Genomic DNA, 19,406 nt, shown 5'->3' with positions numbered 1-19,406 from the left:
TTTGATCTCATAGCAGGAACATTCCATCATACTTCTGTGATCTCTGTGAGTTGGGTAGTGTCTTAGTAGAAAGTTTAATGGATAAGAAAGCATAGCTAGTAGTATAGATTAAGTTGTGTAATTGATATAACTCATAATAATTACTAGAAACCTACAAGTCCCTTATGAAACAGGTGAACTTGATCCCAGAGTTGCAGATAGAGGCATTTTAATACCCTAAAAATTAGGTGTTCCTTGGTAAATAAAGATTTAAAACTGTTGTCTAAATATACAGTATGTCAGTGACTTATTAATAATCATGTGGGAAGGGGGTTCTGATTCTTATCAGAAGCTATAGGAGTTTTGACTTGGTTTATAGACAGTAGGTTAAATAAACCAAGATGTCTGCCATCTTACAGTCAAAAACATAAGCCAAGGGGGGGCGTGGCCAAGGATGAACACAGGATAGCAGCAGATTTCTTCAGCTCCACCAATTTCATTACATTGACAGGAATTAATTACTTAAAAAATTAATTCTTGAAGTAATTTTCTTTCTAAATATGTTTGTTTTATATAGTTCTTGAACTATATCTAAAAAAGAAAGGAAATCTTAATAATATTCCTGTCAGAAATTACTTTGGAAATTTTCCTGTCAGTTTATCAGTCTGAAATGAGTTCCAGTAAGACAAATTCTCAAGACTCCAGCATCAAGAAAGAACTTCAGTCTCTGATAATTATAGTCCAGCAACTTACTGCTAAGATGGATAAAATGGATACTAAAATAGACGCTTTCATAGAAAAAACTACAAAACAAATAGACTTGTTACATATGGACCTGCAACAACAGAAGATCCAGATGACAGGCATAGAAGAAGCTGTGAATGACATGGAAAATAAAATACAAGAACAGGAAATCAACATTGAGTTTCTGCTGAAACAAAATACACATTTACAAACAAAGCTGGATGACCTGGAAAATAGATCTAGGCGCAATAACATTAGGATTTTTGGACTGCCAGAAAATATTGAAGGTAACAATATTACTTCTTTTTAACAACATGGCTCCCTAAAACTTTAGATTTACCAGAAGCATTCTCTTTTGGTATCGAAGAGCACATAGATCTATAGCTAATACTAACTCTAACAAAACTATCCTAGATCAGTTATAGTTAGATTTCTATCATCTTTGATAAAGAGATGGTTCTTAAATCTGCTTGGGCTAAAGCTCCTGTTAAGTTTAATGAGACAACTGTGCGTTTTGACAATGACTATTCTTCCATGGTAATTGCTAAAAGAAAAGTTTTTCTGCCACTAATAAGGGAGCTTAAAAAGCACAGTTTAAAACATACCTTCTGTTTCCTGCCAAGCTTAAAATCTTCCTTCCTGATGGTCCTAAGGTCTTCGATGATTTAGACTCTGCTTTACTGTTTGTGAAAGAAAAAAGGATTTTGGATAAAATAGAAGAAATGGAATGGGCTAGTTCTTCATTAAAGAGATTGGCAACTGAAGCTTCCTGGAAGACTTCAGAGAAGAAGAAGAGACTAAAAACAAATGATTTGTTATATGTTTTTTCTCTCTCATCATTTTAGTTCATTATTAATCTTTTTGAATATAGTTCCTGCATTTCCAGAAAGCCACAAATATTTTGGAAAAGATTTAATCAAAGTTATTCTCTATGTGCAAAGAAATGTTTTGTTTCATAACCAGTCAAAATGCCTGAGGATTTAATGGCAGGCTGTGACTCGATTTGTTTTTCTTTCTGAAAAAAGTAAGGTTAGTAATTTGATACATTTTTTTATCTTTTACCTTTTTTTTTCCTTCTTCTTTTATTATTTTCTTTGTTTAAACAATGACATTCTATTTAGATTATGTAGTGGGTAAAGGGTGGGGGAGGGCAGGGAGAGAACAGTAATGAAAATATCATTAATAGAATAATAACATATTTATTTCTTGTAAAAGTTTATAAGTTCTTCAAATGCTATTTCTAATTATACTTTCTTGATTATACTGCTTATGCTTGTTTGTAAATAATCTGTCATGCTTTAACTAGTAATAATCAGAACTAAATAAGAGTAAATAATGTTTTATTTTTAACTCTATTAATATAAACAGTAAGTAACATTCCATTGTATATACTTCTTACAGCTTTCTCTTACATTTTTTTATTTCTGCCTCACTCCCTTTTATTTTCTACTCTCTTTTCTTTTCTTTATTAATATATAGAAATGCTTTTGACTGTGTGGGCACAGTGAATAATAGGATTTGTATGAAAATTGAGTTGGGAGAAGAATGCTGAGTTTTATTACTTGTTGGTAATTTTGAGTTTAATTTCACTTGCATAGAGGCTGTGATGATCTGTGGAATACATTGTGGAGGTTCTGTCATGTTTAGATGCATTTACACTGCTAAATGAATGTTTGTCACTAGTTTTTAATAAGTTTCCGCCAAAATGTTAAGAGAGACAATCTGGGATGTGGGCTGTCTTATGCACAATGTCCTTGAGTTACCTCAGAATCTTCAAATCACAGAATTCTCACAGAGAAACTGAAAGCAGTTAGTATAAACATTGACAAGGTTATCACACTGACACACCACAGATTCAGGAAAAATACTCTGTTCATAAAATATGTCAGTTATAATGAGTTTAAATGATGTAGTTTCTTGTAGTAAGTAAATGTCTTATTTTAGAAGGCATAAAAATGAAACATTTATTTAAATGTTTTGAAAATCTACTTAACAGCAGCATAATAATCTGTGTTAAAATTTGTGTTCCAAACATATACTTTACTATAACTCATTTAATTCATCTGATTGACAAACATAAATAATCTTATAACTCTATTCTGGAAGAAATGTCATGTGATATATTTTAAAGCAGTAGGTTAGCATGATTGTAAAATCTGGTTACCAATATGTGTTTGCTGTGCATTATTTTGTATAAAGCAGACAGATTTATTCTAGGGACAGCAAGTAGGACAGTGCTCTACAAAGGCACAACTCAGTGAGATCAGATATATATATATGTGTGTGTGTGTGTGTGTGTGTGTGTGTGTGTGTGTGTGTGTGTGTGTATGTGTGTGAGTGTGATTGGTTTTTTTCTGAGAATCTGCATAACTATCTAATATGATTTATAATAATTTCTATGAATACAATATTTTACTCTGTTGACAAAATGAATGTTTGCCACAAGTTTTAATAAGTTTCCCGCCAAAATGTTAAGGGAGACAATCTGGGATGTGGGCTGTCTCATGCATAGTGTCCATGAGTTTCCTCAGAAGCTTCACTCACAGAATTTTCACAGAGAAACTGAAAGCAGTTAGTATAAACATTGACAAGGTTATCACACTGACACACCACAGATTCAGGAAAAATACTCTATTCATAAAATATGTCAGTTATGATGAGTTTAGATGATGTAGTTTCTTGTAGCAAGTAAATATCTTATTTTAGAAGGCATAGAAAATGAAACATTTATTTAAATGTTTTTGAAAATCTACTTAACAGTAGCATAATAATCTGTGTTAAAAACTTGTGTCCCAAACATATACTTTACTATAACTCATTTAATTCATCTGATTGACAAGCATAAATAATCTTATAACTCTATTCTGGAAGAAATGTCATGTGATATATTTTAAAGCAGTAGGTTAGCATGATTGTAAAATCTGGTTACTAATATGTGTTTGCTGTGCATTATTTTGTATAAAGCAGACAGATTTATTCTAGGGACAGCAAGTAGGATTGTGCTCTACAAAGACACAACTCAGTGAGATCAGATATATATATATATATATATATATATATATATATATATATGTATGTGTGTGTGTGTGTGTGTGTGTGTGTGTGTGTGTGTGTGTGTGTGTGTATATATGTATGTGTATATGTATATGTGTGTGTTTGTGTGTTTGTGTGTGTGTGTGTGTGTGTGTGTGTGTATATGTGTGTGTATATGTATGTGTGTGTGTCTGTGTTTATGTGTGTGATGGCTTTTTTTTTTTTTTTTTAGGTAATAACGCAGGTGTTTCTGAGAATCTGCATAACTATGCAATATGATTTATAATAATTTTTATGAATACAATATTTTACTCTATTGACAATAATGAGTTTAAGTAAATGCTCATATACAAACAATTCAAGATTTTTTGGAAGCTGTTGATAGAATTCACATGACAGAAAATAGATGCATCTTAATGCATGTAATGTCTGAATCATATTAGCCAAAGTTTTTGATTTAAATGAATGTTAGAACATAATTTTCTCTCCTCTTGATTTCTAACATTAAGATTATTTGAATGCTATTAGAATACAAGTGTTATATATTACATAGATCTATATAATAGTATGAACAGTTTTTAAAAAAAAAAAAAAAAAAGTTTATTTTAGTTTATATGATGCTGTTTTACCAAATGTGTAGTTTTGTCTTGATAGATAATTGAATTGAAAACTGTTAACCTCAGTTAAATATAACTAGTATTAAATTGATAGGGTGGTAGCTGAGGTACTGCTGCTTAGGGTAGGGGGTTAACTTGAGTAGTAAATACTGCTCTAAGTTGGAGTTTTCAACTCCAGGCGGGATGCAAGGTTTAATCCTTACATTATTTTCACTTGTTCATTGTTATATGTATATAGTTTTGACATCCACAATATATTTTGTACACTCATTGTCACTACAAACAAAATTGAATCCTATACAAAATCCCATAAGAGATTTAATAAATACAGCTATATTTAAAGGTACACCTAAAAGAGGAGATGTAACATTATTTATCTGGTTATTTGTTATTTCGATCATAAGATTCTTGAGTTTTAAAAATGCCAAATGACATCTTTAAAAGGAATTTCTTTAAACATTAATGGATTGAATAATCCGTGTAAAAGGGCAAGCCTAATAAGATACATTAATCTACACAAGGCCAATCTAGTCTTCCTGCAAGAAACCCATCTCTTGAAAAAAGATATTGATAAACTAGCCACTAATAAGTATACAGTATTGGTTAGTTCAGAGCACACTCAGAAAAAAGAGGAGTGGCTATTTTATGGAATAAAAGTATGCCCATTCCTAAAACCATTAAGTCTTATCAGGATGACAAAGGAATGTTTTGTATGGTTACAATACAAATTAATGGGAAGACTTACACTTTAATTAATGTATATTGGATACCTGGAATTGGTATTAATACAGTGAAACATCATATTGATAAGATCATATCATTCTCTATAGGGGATATTATTTTAGCTGGTGATTTTAATTGTATACTACATGAAAGTGATACTACCACTATAAAGAAAAGAAGAATTACATCTAATGCAAAACATTTAAATGATTTTGCTAATTCTTATCATTTGAATGATATTAATAATCAGATAGAGTCAAAATCATTACCATACACCTTTTTTCTAACAGATACAAAACTTATTCAAAAATAGATAGGGTCTTTATTTCTAACCAGATGGTAACAGATTTAATTAATTCCAAAATCATTTCATGTCCTATATCTGATCATAACTCAATTGTTTTTGAATTCATGATAAAAATACTCATAATGTTCAGATCAAAAGGATACCAGCATACTTAACTCAGCTAAAAGACTATAAAGAATATATACTTTCAGAAGTACAACATTTTCTAGACATAAATAATACTCCTGAAGTCTCCATTGTCTATGTTTGGGATGCCTTAAAATCATATCTATATGGACAAAGTATCAGATGGTATAATAACAAAAGGAAATCTTGGGATAAGGAATTGTTAGATATTCAAAGTAAACTGGACTCTTATAAGCATAATAATAAAGAAAATATTATAGACAAGAAAGTTATTGAAGAAATAAACAAACTAAATGAGAAATACAAAGAAATTTTAACTCATAAAGTTAAAATAACTTTAGAGAAATACAAGTTTTTGTCTTATTCAATAAGCCCCAAATACTTACATAGACTTAAAAATAAAACAAAAAGATTGAATAAACAAAACCATATCAAAGAAATCTTTTCTCTAAGGAAAAAGAAGAATGTTTCTAGTATACCAGAAATACTGGACAAATTTAGAAATCACTTTCACAAGATTAACCATAACAACATTAACATGGAACCTAAAGATAAAATAAAGGAGTTTATAACCACAAACATGAATAAAAAGCTTAATAAACAACAGATTAAACTATTGGACAAGAGTATTTCATATACAGAAGTTATTACACAAATAAATAAGCTTAAATCAAACAAAGCACCGGGTAATGATGGTATTATACCAGAGATATATAAAATCCTTTCTAAAACTACATATTCATTAATACATAAGGTTTTATTCTGGCCCAAACTGAGTTAATAACCCCCATCTTGGCAATATACATTTATTTCACCAATTTTAAAACCTAATAAAGATCCAACTAGATGTTCTTCATATCGACCCATCTCATTACTTAATGTTGATTATAAAATGTTTATGAGTATTTTTGCTGATAGATTGAAGACAATTATCCCGGCATTATAGACATAGATCAGACGGGCTTCATTGTAAATAGAAATACTTTTGATAATATAAGAAGAACTTTAACATTAATTGATTTTGCAAATAGGAAAAAGAAAGATTTAACACTTATTAGTCTTGATATAGGTTCAGCATTTGATTCAGTAAGTTGGGACTATTTGTTTACCTTACTGAAATGCACAAATTTCTCTGATGCATTTGTAAATTTAATTGAGCATTTATACAAAGGAACGCTGGCTTATATTAAGGTAGGAACATATGTTTCACAAAAATACCCATTCTTAAAGGTACAAAGCAAGGATGTCCACTTTCTCCACTATTATTCACTTTAGTAATGGAGCCTTGGGCTAATTTGATTAGAAACAGTACTGACATAGAGGGTTTTGAAATAGAAGAAAATACAACATCAAAAATTCAACTTTTGCAGATGATGTTCTAATTACATCAGCAGGATCTAATTCTTCTATGCAGTCTTTATTTGATAAAATGATGAATTTTAAAAGTATTTCTGGTTTAATATTCAATGAAGAAAAACTAAAATACTACCTATATATACACGAAAAATACTCTCATTAGTGATTTTACTAAATATGTACCCAACTCAGGTCAGATAACTTATTTAGGTATAATACTATCTAAAGATATTAAATCTATTATATATAATAACTATAATACCTGTTTTCTTAATATACAAAATCTTTTAATACCTGGAATAATATGTTTTTTACTATGGAGGAGAGACTTACAATTATTAAAATGATAATATTCCCCAAGATTTTATACTTAATACAATCAATAATACTTTCACCTACAAAAATAACTATCAAGAAACTGAATACACTAATGTTAAATTTCTTATGGGCACCTAATAGACCTAGGATTGCATTAAATAAACATACTAATAGCTGGTCTCAAGGGGGTATTTCTTTTCCAGACTTTAATTTATATATTATCTCTTCTATTATAAAAGTTATTACTTTATTAATAGATCGGTCATATGTCGCAAAATGGAAAGATTATTGGGAGCTAATTAGTATGCACTTCATGAAAATCTCCTTAACACATAAAAATATGATTATAAATAACTCCATGTTGTGGTTGCTAAAGGAATTTTGTACTTCACCTATTACACCTAAACATATGGTCTGTTACCCATTAAATATTATTATTAGTTATCGTAACTTTATATTCATGCACCCTAAGTATAGGGAATGGAATTTTATTGTATTCCTATAATTTATACTCAGGGTATGCTTATGTCATCTACTTCTGAAGGAGCTCATTTAGCTATAGATAATAATCTAAAGTACTGGTATCAGCTGATATCTGATAATAAAGTTAAAAATCTAGATTTCTTAAAACAAGAATTTGATCTAAGAGAAACTTGCTGGTTAGAGGTTCAGATCTTTAGACAACATCTCATTGATAGAATAGATCTAATGTCTATAACAGTTAAAGAATCTATTCCAAAACTGATTGATTACTTGATAATAAATTTACAGCATAAAGTTTCTGATAAAGGTAAACTTTCATATATACATAAAATTATCAGACAAGAAACTTTTTACAATGTAGATTCATACTGGAATAATTTCACCTCTATTAATGGGGACCCACCAACTCAACAAGATAAACAATATATATTGGAATCTGCTTATAGAACTACATCTTCCATTGTCTGGAGACTTTATACATGGAAATTTTACATAGATCTTTTATACACCTTTGATGATGAATAAAATTAATAGTAAAGATAATCTATGTAAGAGATGTAATGTAGAAATTAATGCTGACTGGGCTCATATGTTTTATGACTGTATGAAGTTGAAAGAATACTGAAAGTCAATTAATGAATTTTTGCAGGCTCTTTTTACAGATAATTTCATTATTTCTAAGTCTCTTATATTATTCAACACACCTGTACCTCAATGTGTTAAAAGATTAAGCTTCCCTTGTTATGGTCTATCCTAGCAGTGGCTAGGAAAATAATAACTAGAAATTGGATTTCAGATACACCTCCTTCGTTCAATGAATTTAAAAATGTTATGAATATAATGTGTCATATGGAAATAAGCACAATTAGAATGAGAACAACTAGAAAAACATCACATTTTATTGTATGGGATAATTTACAAAATTTGTTAAAAAAATTCTAATTTCAATAGCACAGTATTTTAGTTTAATGAATTGATCTGATTGTAGTGGATGTCTTTGTAAATACTTTAGTTGTTTTGTTGAATATTATAATAATACCTATTTTTAATTATTTGTATAAAATTGTTATGATATTTCTCTTATATGTTAAAACAATAAACTTGTTTTGAAAAAAAAAAAAACATAAGCCAAGCAGCAAATCTCAGATATTTGCTAAATTAAAAATCAGTAACCAATAAGTCCTCTATGAGGCCATATGCAGTGTTGTGTTGAGGCTCTCAAGAGATCCAGAGCTGTGTATTCATATTAGCCCAGAATTATACATTTCTTCTATCTTTACTTAGGAACTGGAATTATCTGTTAGGCAGTTGCTACATGCCCTGGTAGAATTTGTATTTGCCTTCATACCTCATTACTCTCAATCAAAAGTCTTTATCAAGGCTAAAGCAAGTAGATTTGGGATGATAATTCTGGTCCTGTTTTCGCCTTGCCAGAATTTGATCACAATGTTTCAGAGTTTGGCACTAAACATCTGCTGTACTTTACTCTTAGATAGGGCTTGTTAGTAAAAGATTAGTAATGTGTTCCATCTCATTGTCCAGTCTCTTATGCTCTATCTTTGGCTTCTGAGCTAAAAATTAATAGGAAGATTTGAATTATACCATGGTGTCTACAAGCTTTAAGGAACAACTCTCAAGCAAGCCTTGAGGGTAAAATATTTAGTCTGATGGAAAAGGTTAATGTTATCTGTGAGTAATCAAGATATTCTCCTTTTCGTGTGACTCCAAGTCATATTGTGAACAACCTGCAAACATTTTAGAATTGTTTTTGATTTAAATATGTCATAGTTAATAGCTTCATAGGTTTACAGATACCTTCTAGGCTATTGATCTGTGAGAATCTTAAGAAATCTAGCCTTGAATTCCCTTGGTAATTATTAGCTCTTATATTTGAAATACAACTATCCAAAGATGGTCAGAATGAATATAAATTGGGGTAATTACATGGTCTCCGTTTCCACGAGGGTCACTGGTGTTAAAACGGGTGAATTTGCAGTTGCTCATCAATTCATCCAAATTACATGTAACTGGAGTAGAAGTAGTAGTGTGCTTTATAAGAAGTTGAAGATGGTTCCATAGAAGAGGTGTTTTCTGTGATATATACCTATCCCTCCAGCATGTTATTAATTTGCAAAAGACTTAAACACCTGCTCAAGGAACCTCTATGACACCATTGGACTTGTAAATGTATAATAGGTCTGACAGTACACTGTCTGTTGAGGCTGCATATGTGCAGTAGGGTTAGGTCTCAATAGCCTACATGATACTGTGAAGAGAGAAAAAGCTTTGAGTCAGTCTGCATAGTCTTTATGATTTAAGCCCTTGTTTTTTTAGTGAGAAAGCATTATGGTCATTCCAGGTGTGACATATGATTGTACATGTACATACCAAAAGGGTCATTATACTCAATGATTAGCCTAATTGGTTCCAAGTACAGTAGAAAAATTACATCCCTGAATCTGGACACCATAATTTTATATATAAGTTGTGCAATGAAAAAATACTTCTTTACGATAATGGATATGTGGTGATCAAAGGACAGTTCATTGCCTGCATACATTCCCAGATCTCTACCTATGGGATCAATTTTTTCAGGGGGTGTTGTCAATGCAATAGTTACAAGAGGAGTTATGCTTGCTGAAGAATGTGATTATTTATTTCTTATCATTTAGTTGCAGTCCATGATTTTGACACCAACTATTTGTTTAGGACAACCCTCTTGTAAGATCCTAGTGTCCTCTGGGGAGTTTATGATGGTACCAAGTTTGCAGTCATCTGCAGAGTGGTCAGCCACAAATCCTTAACATTAGTTTTCATCTCTGAGAAATAAATGACAAAGAGGAGTGTCCCAGGAACAGATGCCTGAAGCACTTTAATAGTGACATTTCTTCTGGAAGAGGTAGATACTCCCACCTTTACTTCCTGGGTTCTATTTGTGAGCCAGTTTTGTATATAATGAGTTACACATAGGTTAACATTTGGCTGGGAGAGTTTATCTACAGTGCCTGAGTATAGGATAGTGTCAAACTCCTTTGCGAGGTTCAGATATACAGTGTACACTGAATGCCCTCATCTATTGCCTCAGTGACATTTTTGAAGAAGTCGACCAGATTAAGTGCCCTTGACAAATCTGAACTAGGTTGGGTCGAGAGTCTGATGATAATCCTTTCCATAGCCTTACAGATGAGATTGGTCAGGTTTCTAAGTCTATAATTACCTGAGTCCATTGAAGACCCGCCATTGTGCAAGGGAATGGCTGTTACTCTCATCCATTCTTCCAACACAAAGCGAGTTGAGGCTAATAATGAATAGTGTCTGGGGGTCTGACAAATCAAGTTTCAGGCTGACCAGTAGGCAATCTGGTATGCTGTCTGGCCCCATATATGTGTTATTAGGCTTAGACAGTGCCTTCAGAACTTGTTCATGGCAGATTTAAGATGATGGAGAGGTTGTAGATACTACAGTATGTTTTGCTTTCATGCTGTTGTGGTTTATACAGGCTTGCAGTATAAAAATTAATACTACTCTGAGGTCAACAGATAGCAAAGAAAAGCAATCTACTTTTCATGTTCTAACAATGATTCCTCTTTCTCTGAGTTGGAGCAAGCTAGGAATGAGAATGTATAGGTAAGAAGATGTGGGTTAGCAAGGAAAAAACATTTATTTTAACTTTTACAGTTTGCACTTGTTTGTTATTCTACTCAAATACATAAGTTTACAGCTTATATGTTCTCAATGAAACAGGTTTCACAATGAAATGTACAAGCTTTTGTGTTTAAAGTTTGCACATTTTGAGACAGCATAGCATACCTATCTGTCTTTGTCCCATAGACCACTAGTAAGTAACTTTTTTATTCATTTTCATTTTATGAAAGTGACTTAAATTTCTTTCTCTCCTAGTCTGTACCCCTGGCCCCTTTAAACTATATTCTCAGATATTTCTTTCAGCTGTCTTTGCCTGCTGCGTGAAAAATTGCCGTTATTTCTCTTCTAAATGTACCTCTTCCTGTCTCTACCTCTAACTTCAGACCAGTCTCTCTGCTTCCCTCATTACCAAATTTAGTTGATATAATAGTTTTCCCACATATTACTAATTAGGTTTGCTGTATTGATTTCAACGTGGTTGTACCCTGAACAGAAATACACCTGCTGTTCTTTGGTCATTGTCAGATGTCAATATCTTTAGTACAAAAGCTAACTTTATAAGTTACGCTTTGTTTATTGATTTGACCAAAGCCTTCAATTTAAGTAATCTGGAAACACCTGATCCATATGAAGGCTCTGAGGTTTAGTTTTAGACTTCTTAACTGGTCTTCAAGTTATCATGTTAAAATATCATTTCAAGTAAAGAATGGTTCTGCTGTTCCTTCTCCAGCCACCACTGAGTGCTATATTGCTCTGCGTTTGGTACTCTTCTGTTTTTTTCATTATCTGTCATATTTATAGATTTGAAACCTCCTATTCTGATCCCAGTAGGCCAGTACTTTATTCTGATAATTTGATCAGTTACAGGTTCTCAGTCTCTCACAAAATTATAAAATAGTTGCTGCTAACTTGTTCAACCTGCTTAAAATGGCTTGAAAGGGAACATCTAATCTTGAAATAGACAAAACAGAACATGCATTTTGGAACCTTTGCAACTTTCAGGCATTTTTCTTTTTACTGGAATTTATTTAATGCTTCTGTGGAAAGAAACTGAAATGTTGTAAGGCCTGGAAATATGTCCAAATCATTTTCTTGCTGTGGAATTTCACCTTAGTCATAATAAAGGTAAAATTCACCAATTAGTGTTCTGATGTTTTAAATTGTCTTGGTTATTCACCTTTGAAGTCAGATCTCCCATACAGAAGGATTTTCTTATGGACCAGCTCAAATATTCTTTGCCATAGAAGCCAGCACCTCCTCTAAAACACTACAGTATCGATAGATACTTTCCAAAAGAATTTATAGTTACTATTTTATCACCTAAAATGGAGCATCATTGTCACACCCTTCTAAGAGCTATCTGGCTTTCAGCTATGAAATGCTTCAGCCCTATTATCTGTACTTTCTATTTAGGCTATAAGAATACACTGCCCTCCCTCTTTGGCACTCAAACTGAAAATGATGTATGCCCCCCAAACACAGACGCACACTCTCATATCATACTCTAGTGAAACGCCACTTCTCTAGGACTCACAAGGTCAAGAAAACTGATCATGCTTTTTGTGATCTTGGATTCTAAAACCTAGGATGCTTTGCCTCCTTTGGTCAGGACCACCACTGACCTCAAACAGTTCCAAGCTGTTGTAAGACTTTTTAACCATTGTCTGTATCAGGTCCATGGGACAGAGGGATAGAGCCCTGCAGTGACTCAGATAACCTGGGTTTGCCTAGCAAAGGATGCAAGAGAAATAAAGAGCTTATGCATACTTATGTCTCTGAGGATAGGGTGCAGGAGTATGATCGGTGTACCTGATATCAGAGTATATTGCAGAGACCAAGGATTGGTGACAGGAGGCATCAGCAAGTTACAGGGAGGCATGGCATTGGAGGTAGAATCACTACGGAGATGACAGCGCACCTCTTCAGTGTCAGTGTGCATGCCCACCCTCAGCACATCAGTCAAAATGCTAGGAGTTACAGCACACACGCAATGAGCCACAGTGTGACAGATTCTGGCTTGGCTTCTTTCCACATCTTGTATGTGGTGAGCCATACTTCTAATTAAGCCAGTGGATTTCTTCCAAAGAAAGACCATCCTGCAGAAGAGTTACACCTGTGTATTTCCAGGTATGAGCAATTATGAAGGACAGAAATATTTAGAAACAAGCTATAATGGGTTTAAAATCGGTGGAAATCAAGAGGATGTGAAAACAAAATTTGACGATTCTTCTTTTGCTTAATCCCTGCTTTTATTTTATAAGAACTTCCTCTGAAGGGTACTTATTTTGAATCGTTTGTTTTTGCTCGTCTCATGGCCTTAAGCATATGGTGGAATCATGTTATTCTGAGTGCATTTCTCATTGTCTGTTTAATCCTGTAATGTGCAATTTTTGAGGACCTTATTATTATCTTCTTCTTTCATACTGGCAGGCGAGAAGCATCCAGATTTTTTAACATATATGTCTAAGGCCTGTTTGGAGTGACTGCAGAAGTGGTATACTGTTTGAAAAACAAGTTCACATTCTCGCCCCACCTTCTTCTCTCTCTCTCTCTCTCTCCTAGTTGCAGTGTATTTACAGGTAAGCAAGATGGGCAGATTCCAGAATGGGAGTACTGAATCACTTACTTGAAAGGGGTCTGAAGTGACAATTAGATTTATGAGTAAGTGTATGTGTATGGTAGAGAGAGAAGACAGTATTATTACAATACTACTGTCTTATCTCATCTACACACATAGACACTTACAATGGCACACTTACTTGAAAAAACACACATACTCCTACTCAAAGTAAAATTCACTCAGTGATACCATCTTCCAGTAAATATCATTTTCCAGTCACATGCTCATCATTATCATGTTGAATTTGTTTCCTTTTATATTATTCCCTGCCATTATTTCTCTGACAAACGAAGCACATTTCAATGTATTTGCCGTGTTTGGTAGTAAGAAAACAATGTTACCACATCCTTTTAAAGCAAAACCAAAACACAAACTAGAACACAAAAAAGAGAGAAGGAGAGAGACGGACCACAGCGGGAACTTAAATATAGAACTATTTATTCAGTTAAGCGCTTTTGTCAGTAATAAACTATTGCCTTCTTCAGAACAAATACAAAACTTCAAATACAGTGCTCGAATACATCCTTTCCTTCTCTCTTTTTCATGTGCCAATGTCACCACATCCATGAAATGTATAAAAATAAATGTTAGAAATGCTGTAGAATGACAGAGTCACTCTTCCCCTCTAACCAAAATGAGTAACTTAACCTCACCATCTAGATGTAAACTAAAATGTCATCCACATTTTGAGGCAGTTATTGCCATACATAATAGCATTCCTTCTTGACACTATTCTTTTGCTGAAAGTTGAATAGTATTTAGGCAAAGGTTTGCTGAACAATAATAAGAGACATGATACCTTTCCACATAATCATCATGTTTATTATGATTTTATTCTGTGTAATCCCTGCCATTAAAATTGAGCTTTATTGTCTCTTCTCTGACTCAGTTTTTATTTTATGATTATTAATCATTTTATTCTAATTCTTGTTTGTCTCTTGCCAACTTGTCTCAAGTTATGGCTGAAAAGGGTCCAGGGATCAGAACACCTACCCAGTTAACAAATGTAAAATAGAATAACATAGTTTTGATTAGAGTTGTACCACCAAAAGAAGACATGGTAGGTATATGGAAATAGAGCAGTTTAATTAAATAATGCAAGGTGTACCCTCCCTACTCCCCTTTCACTGCTAGTAATTCAAATCTCCTCGTCATTAACCGTATGTAGCCACATTAGCTTGTTAACACAGAGTAACCTTTACAGGCAATGCATAACAATAAACCAAGTGCCACCTCAGATATCCACATGACTTGCATGCATCTGCCAAGTCCCATCTGCTGGTAAATGAACTTTAAACATGTTTGATTGTCTCCCATGGCAATAAGCATATGAAAGTAATGAAATATGATTTTTCATATTTGTAGTTGTATTTTATTACATAAGCCTGACATAATGCTGAATAAGGTCTCTTTCTGAAGTTGATATTCAGATGGACAACTCTGATGCATATACTAGGTGTCTAGAAGTATGGTTTCTGAGAGATTATTACTTATTTTAAATATATAGAAAAATGTACATAAAATGTAACATCTTTTCTAAATATAAAATCAGAATTAGGAGATGTAATGTCACACAAGTGCCATTGTGAAGGTCTTTATGTGCTGAGCAAGTTTCATGTTTAGATTTTTTGTATGGCTAATATGGTATGAGTATTCGAGTTAGGTATGTTTTTTTAAAGAATTTTCTGAAAAAACATCTCAGGAAACACCATTATTTTTCGAGGAAGTTAACAGCCAGCACTGATGAGCTCCTGTGGAGTGAATGAGTTGAAAAAATGACTAAAATTGGCATGGATTGTAAACTTTGTACCATGGTATGATGGCCTTCTGTATACCTGTGTGAGATGAAGTACGTGCACTACTGAAAATCGTACATCTTAAAAAGTTCAGTGTGTTATTACTTTCTTTGTTTTTGTCTTTGCAGAACCAGATCCAAAACATGGAAGCTGAAATGCACAAAACAGGGAGCCAAATGGAATTAAATTGCTGTAATTATTAACAGATCATGTGAGGTTCATTACAGAGGGACAAATGCAAAGGGATTCTATACACTCTCGGATAAAGACACTAATACTACTGCCCCAGACACAAACTGCACATAAAAGAAGATATTCAGTGTTTCAGATTTCTACATGAGAAATTAATCATATCTCACATTTTTACAGTAATAGTGCATGATGGTTTACAGCAGGAAAATGGTGCTATTTTTTATGTTTTTGTATTATATTTTTAAATTAAGGTGATCCTTTTTATCAAATAAAAGAAAATGTTTATATTATCCCTGTCTTTCAGTTGTTTGTTTTAAGCCAGTATTTTGCTAAACATTATCTCTTCATATTTCCAAGGATAATTACATACAGTGGTCATGTGTAATGACACCACAATGGCATGTGCTCAACATGATTCTACCCATGTCTAATTTTATAAAGTAGTTCTAAAGGAATCATGGAGGTAAGTCAACAAAAAGTGCAAATGTTTCAGAAATAGTATTTACATGTTGATAGATAGAGATATTTCTGTTGTAAAGTTTTTTTTTCTCTCTTTGTATTATGGTACACCTATTGGCCAGGATTCCATGATCCCTTGTAACACATCTGTCAACTCAGGTTACTTACCCAGCAATGTACTTATTCAGAAAGGACTGCCAAACAAAGGATTGTACTATTGATTGTACATACTATATATGTACATCATGCCAGGTAAAAGCTTTATGAGGCTGAAAATATAGCAATCCAGGGCCAATGTAGTCCAGAAACAACTCAAGCACACAGTTGTCCTGATGGTACAGGGTTGTAACTATTCAAACATGTGTCATTAAATTTCAGTGTGCACCATGATCAGATAGTGCAGCAATTTCAAAGCTTTGCAGTGCAGTAATCTGCTAGTACAGTGCTCTCACTGTCGTGCACTGTAATAGTCTGCTTCTGAGCAGTACTTTAAATAATTCACTAACATCAAATATAAGAGTCAATCCTAGAGCTACACAAAACTGCATAATATGCTGTAACTGCATTTTGATATTTAAACAGATATATAAATTACTAAAGAGTACTTACACAACCAAAGTGTTAACTAAAAAAAGAAAAAAAATCCAAAATGTTTTTGTCTCAGTAAAGAATTCTTCTTAATGGCCCAAGATCAAAAAAGTTCTGAAGAAGTCTTTATTGAAATGAAAGCAATTAATTGAATTAGTAAAGTGGCTTCACATCATCAGTTGTGAAGCTTTTTGTTTGTTTTTCTTAGACATACACATTATGCATGATCCTTCATCCTGTAAATTCTGTACTGCACAATTTTGACCTTGTATTTCCATATGTGCCAGTCTGGTCCTTCCACTGTCTTTGAATCTCAGCCAGTACCTTATTCATAAATTCATAAATGAAATTGTTAGTTCAACTGATCTTTCTTAAATAGTAATTCTCAGTTCACTGTTTAGCCTATAGTAATACAGACTAGCTTTCTTAATAATGAATCTTTAGTTGTCCTTCCCTCTTAGAAACGTCTTAATTTATCTCTGACAGAAAATACAATAAAAAATAAAAAATTGGAGATACCTTTTAGCTAATTTTATTCACTAATAGTCAAAGGAAAGATTTATAGTTTCCAGTTCTTCAAAAGCTGTAATATTCCTGTCAGAATTTCAACTGCTTGAAGAGACTTCAACATGAGCCGTTCAAGAAATGGTACTCAGGATTCTTGTTTTAAAAAATATATATTCAGTCAATAATGTCTAGCATACATGATATATTACTTAAAATGGATAAACTGGATGCCAGAATAGAAAGTTTTAAAGAACAGCCCAGAAAGAACATTCAAGAAATTCTTATAAAACAACAAAGTGCACAAATCAGCAGTATCTAAGAAGCTTTAAATGATCATGAAGGGAGAATAAATGAAGATGAGTCTCAGACTGAATTTCTTTTAAGACAAAGTAACTGGCTGATAAAGTTTATGATTAGAAAATAGACTGAGATAAAATAACATTAGAATTTATGGTGTACCTGAAAAAGTATGAGGGAAACAAAATACTAAACTTCTTAACAACCTGGCTATATAAAACATTAAATCTACCTGAACTATATCTTTTGGAATTGAAAGGGCACATAGCTCCATGAAAGCACTTCAATGAAGGAAACCACCATTCTCAATTATAGTTAAGTTTATGTCCTGTTTAGAAAAAAGATCAAATATTAAAATCAGCATGGTGCAGCCCACCTATTAAAATAGGTGAACATGTAGTCAGATTTGACAATGATTATTTCAGTAAAGTAATGAGTAAAAGAAAATCATGCATACCACTGATTAAGGAACATGAAAAGAACAATATAAAGGCCACTTTGATGTTTTCTGAAAAAATCATTTTTTTCCTGAAGGAACTAAAATATTTGTCTTGCTGGAGGAGGCATCAACTTTTCTTAACAAAAATAAAATCCTTAATATAACCAATCCTCATATAACCAAAGAAATGGATTGGAACAGTATATCCCTCTAGAGACAGAGTGAGCCAAATTCCTGTAAAACTGTTTCTAAAATTAAAAAAGCTTAAAAATAAGTGACTTTTATTCTCTGATTCCAGGACTTTTGTTTCCTGAAACAATAGCTTTACTTTTAAGTAAAATGTTTCTATTGGACTTCAATCTTCAAAACATATGCAATTATATATTTTAAGCTAAAACATTTTTCATGAAAAGGAATATAAATTATTAGTTTTATTGTTTCACTATATTTACAGTGAAAGATTTAATATATTTCATTTAAACTTATATAATGTATATTTACAGTGAAAGACTTAATATATTTCATTTAATTAAATTCATATAATGTATTTCTAAATGTTAAACACTGTAAGAGAATGTCATTAAATTATAAGCAATAGAATTGGTAACTTTAATAAGTTAATTTATTTATTTTATTTTATTTTGCATTTGTTAATCGGGGGTGTCTGACTGAGCCAAAAAGGCCCTTTTTCAGCAGAGGCCCGGGGAGAAAAGCTCCACATAGAAAAATTACAGATATATTTTGACATGATCAGTATACACACAAATTACAAAAGACATGTTTTTACAGTGGTATGCAGCACATCAACAGTTACAGTGGAGAGAACAAACAAAAAATATTTAAAAATAAAGGTACTTAATATATTTGTGGTGTACAGTTGAAATTTGGAACATAGGTAGAATACATACATAGTACACAGGTACAGTACATACATTGTATATTAGCCAGTGTCTGTGAGAATAGCTTTCAATCTTAATCAAGATTAATGTTAATAAGTTAAGAATTTTATGTGTGTGCTTAGTCTGTTCCTTACTGGGTTAACTAAATGTCATATGCAAGTAATAGTATGGATGGCATATGTAAGTAGCTAATTAGAAGCATTAAGTGCTGGTGACTTTGTTTTCCTTGTTCCTGTGTAACACATTCCTTTCAATGGTCATGTATGAAGCAACTAACA

General features: G+C 32.5%; 1 protein-coding gene across 3 annotated transcripts in view; it reads left to right on the top strand.

Annotated features, from left to right (window-relative positions):
- The window catches only part of LOC122807296 (collagen alpha-1(VII) chain-like), a gene marked incomplete at its 5' end in the record, with an annotated part of 1,562,855 nt that extends 1,546,763 nt beyond the window's left edge, over positions 1 to 16,092 (top strand). For all 3 annotated transcript variants that reach the window (XM_044078425.1, XM_044078422.1, XM_044078423.1), the window contains 1 exon segment: positions 15,876 to 16,092. In XM_044078425.1, coding sequence (XP_043934360.1) covers positions 15,876 to 15,901 — 26 coding nt within the window.
- Between the last annotated feature and the right edge of the window lie 3,314 nt (positions 16,093 to 19,406).

The sequence above is a fragment of the Protopterus annectens genome, chromosome 7.part0 (genome assembly GCF_019279795.1).
Source record: "Protopterus annectens isolate FY-2018-M chromosome 7.part0, PAN1.0, whole genome shotgun sequence".
Lineage (NCBI taxonomy): Eukaryota > Metazoa > Chordata > Ceratodontiformes > Protopteridae > Protopterus > Protopterus annectens.
Note: the sequence above shows the minus strand (reverse complement) of the source record. Positions and strands in the feature narration are given on the sequence as shown.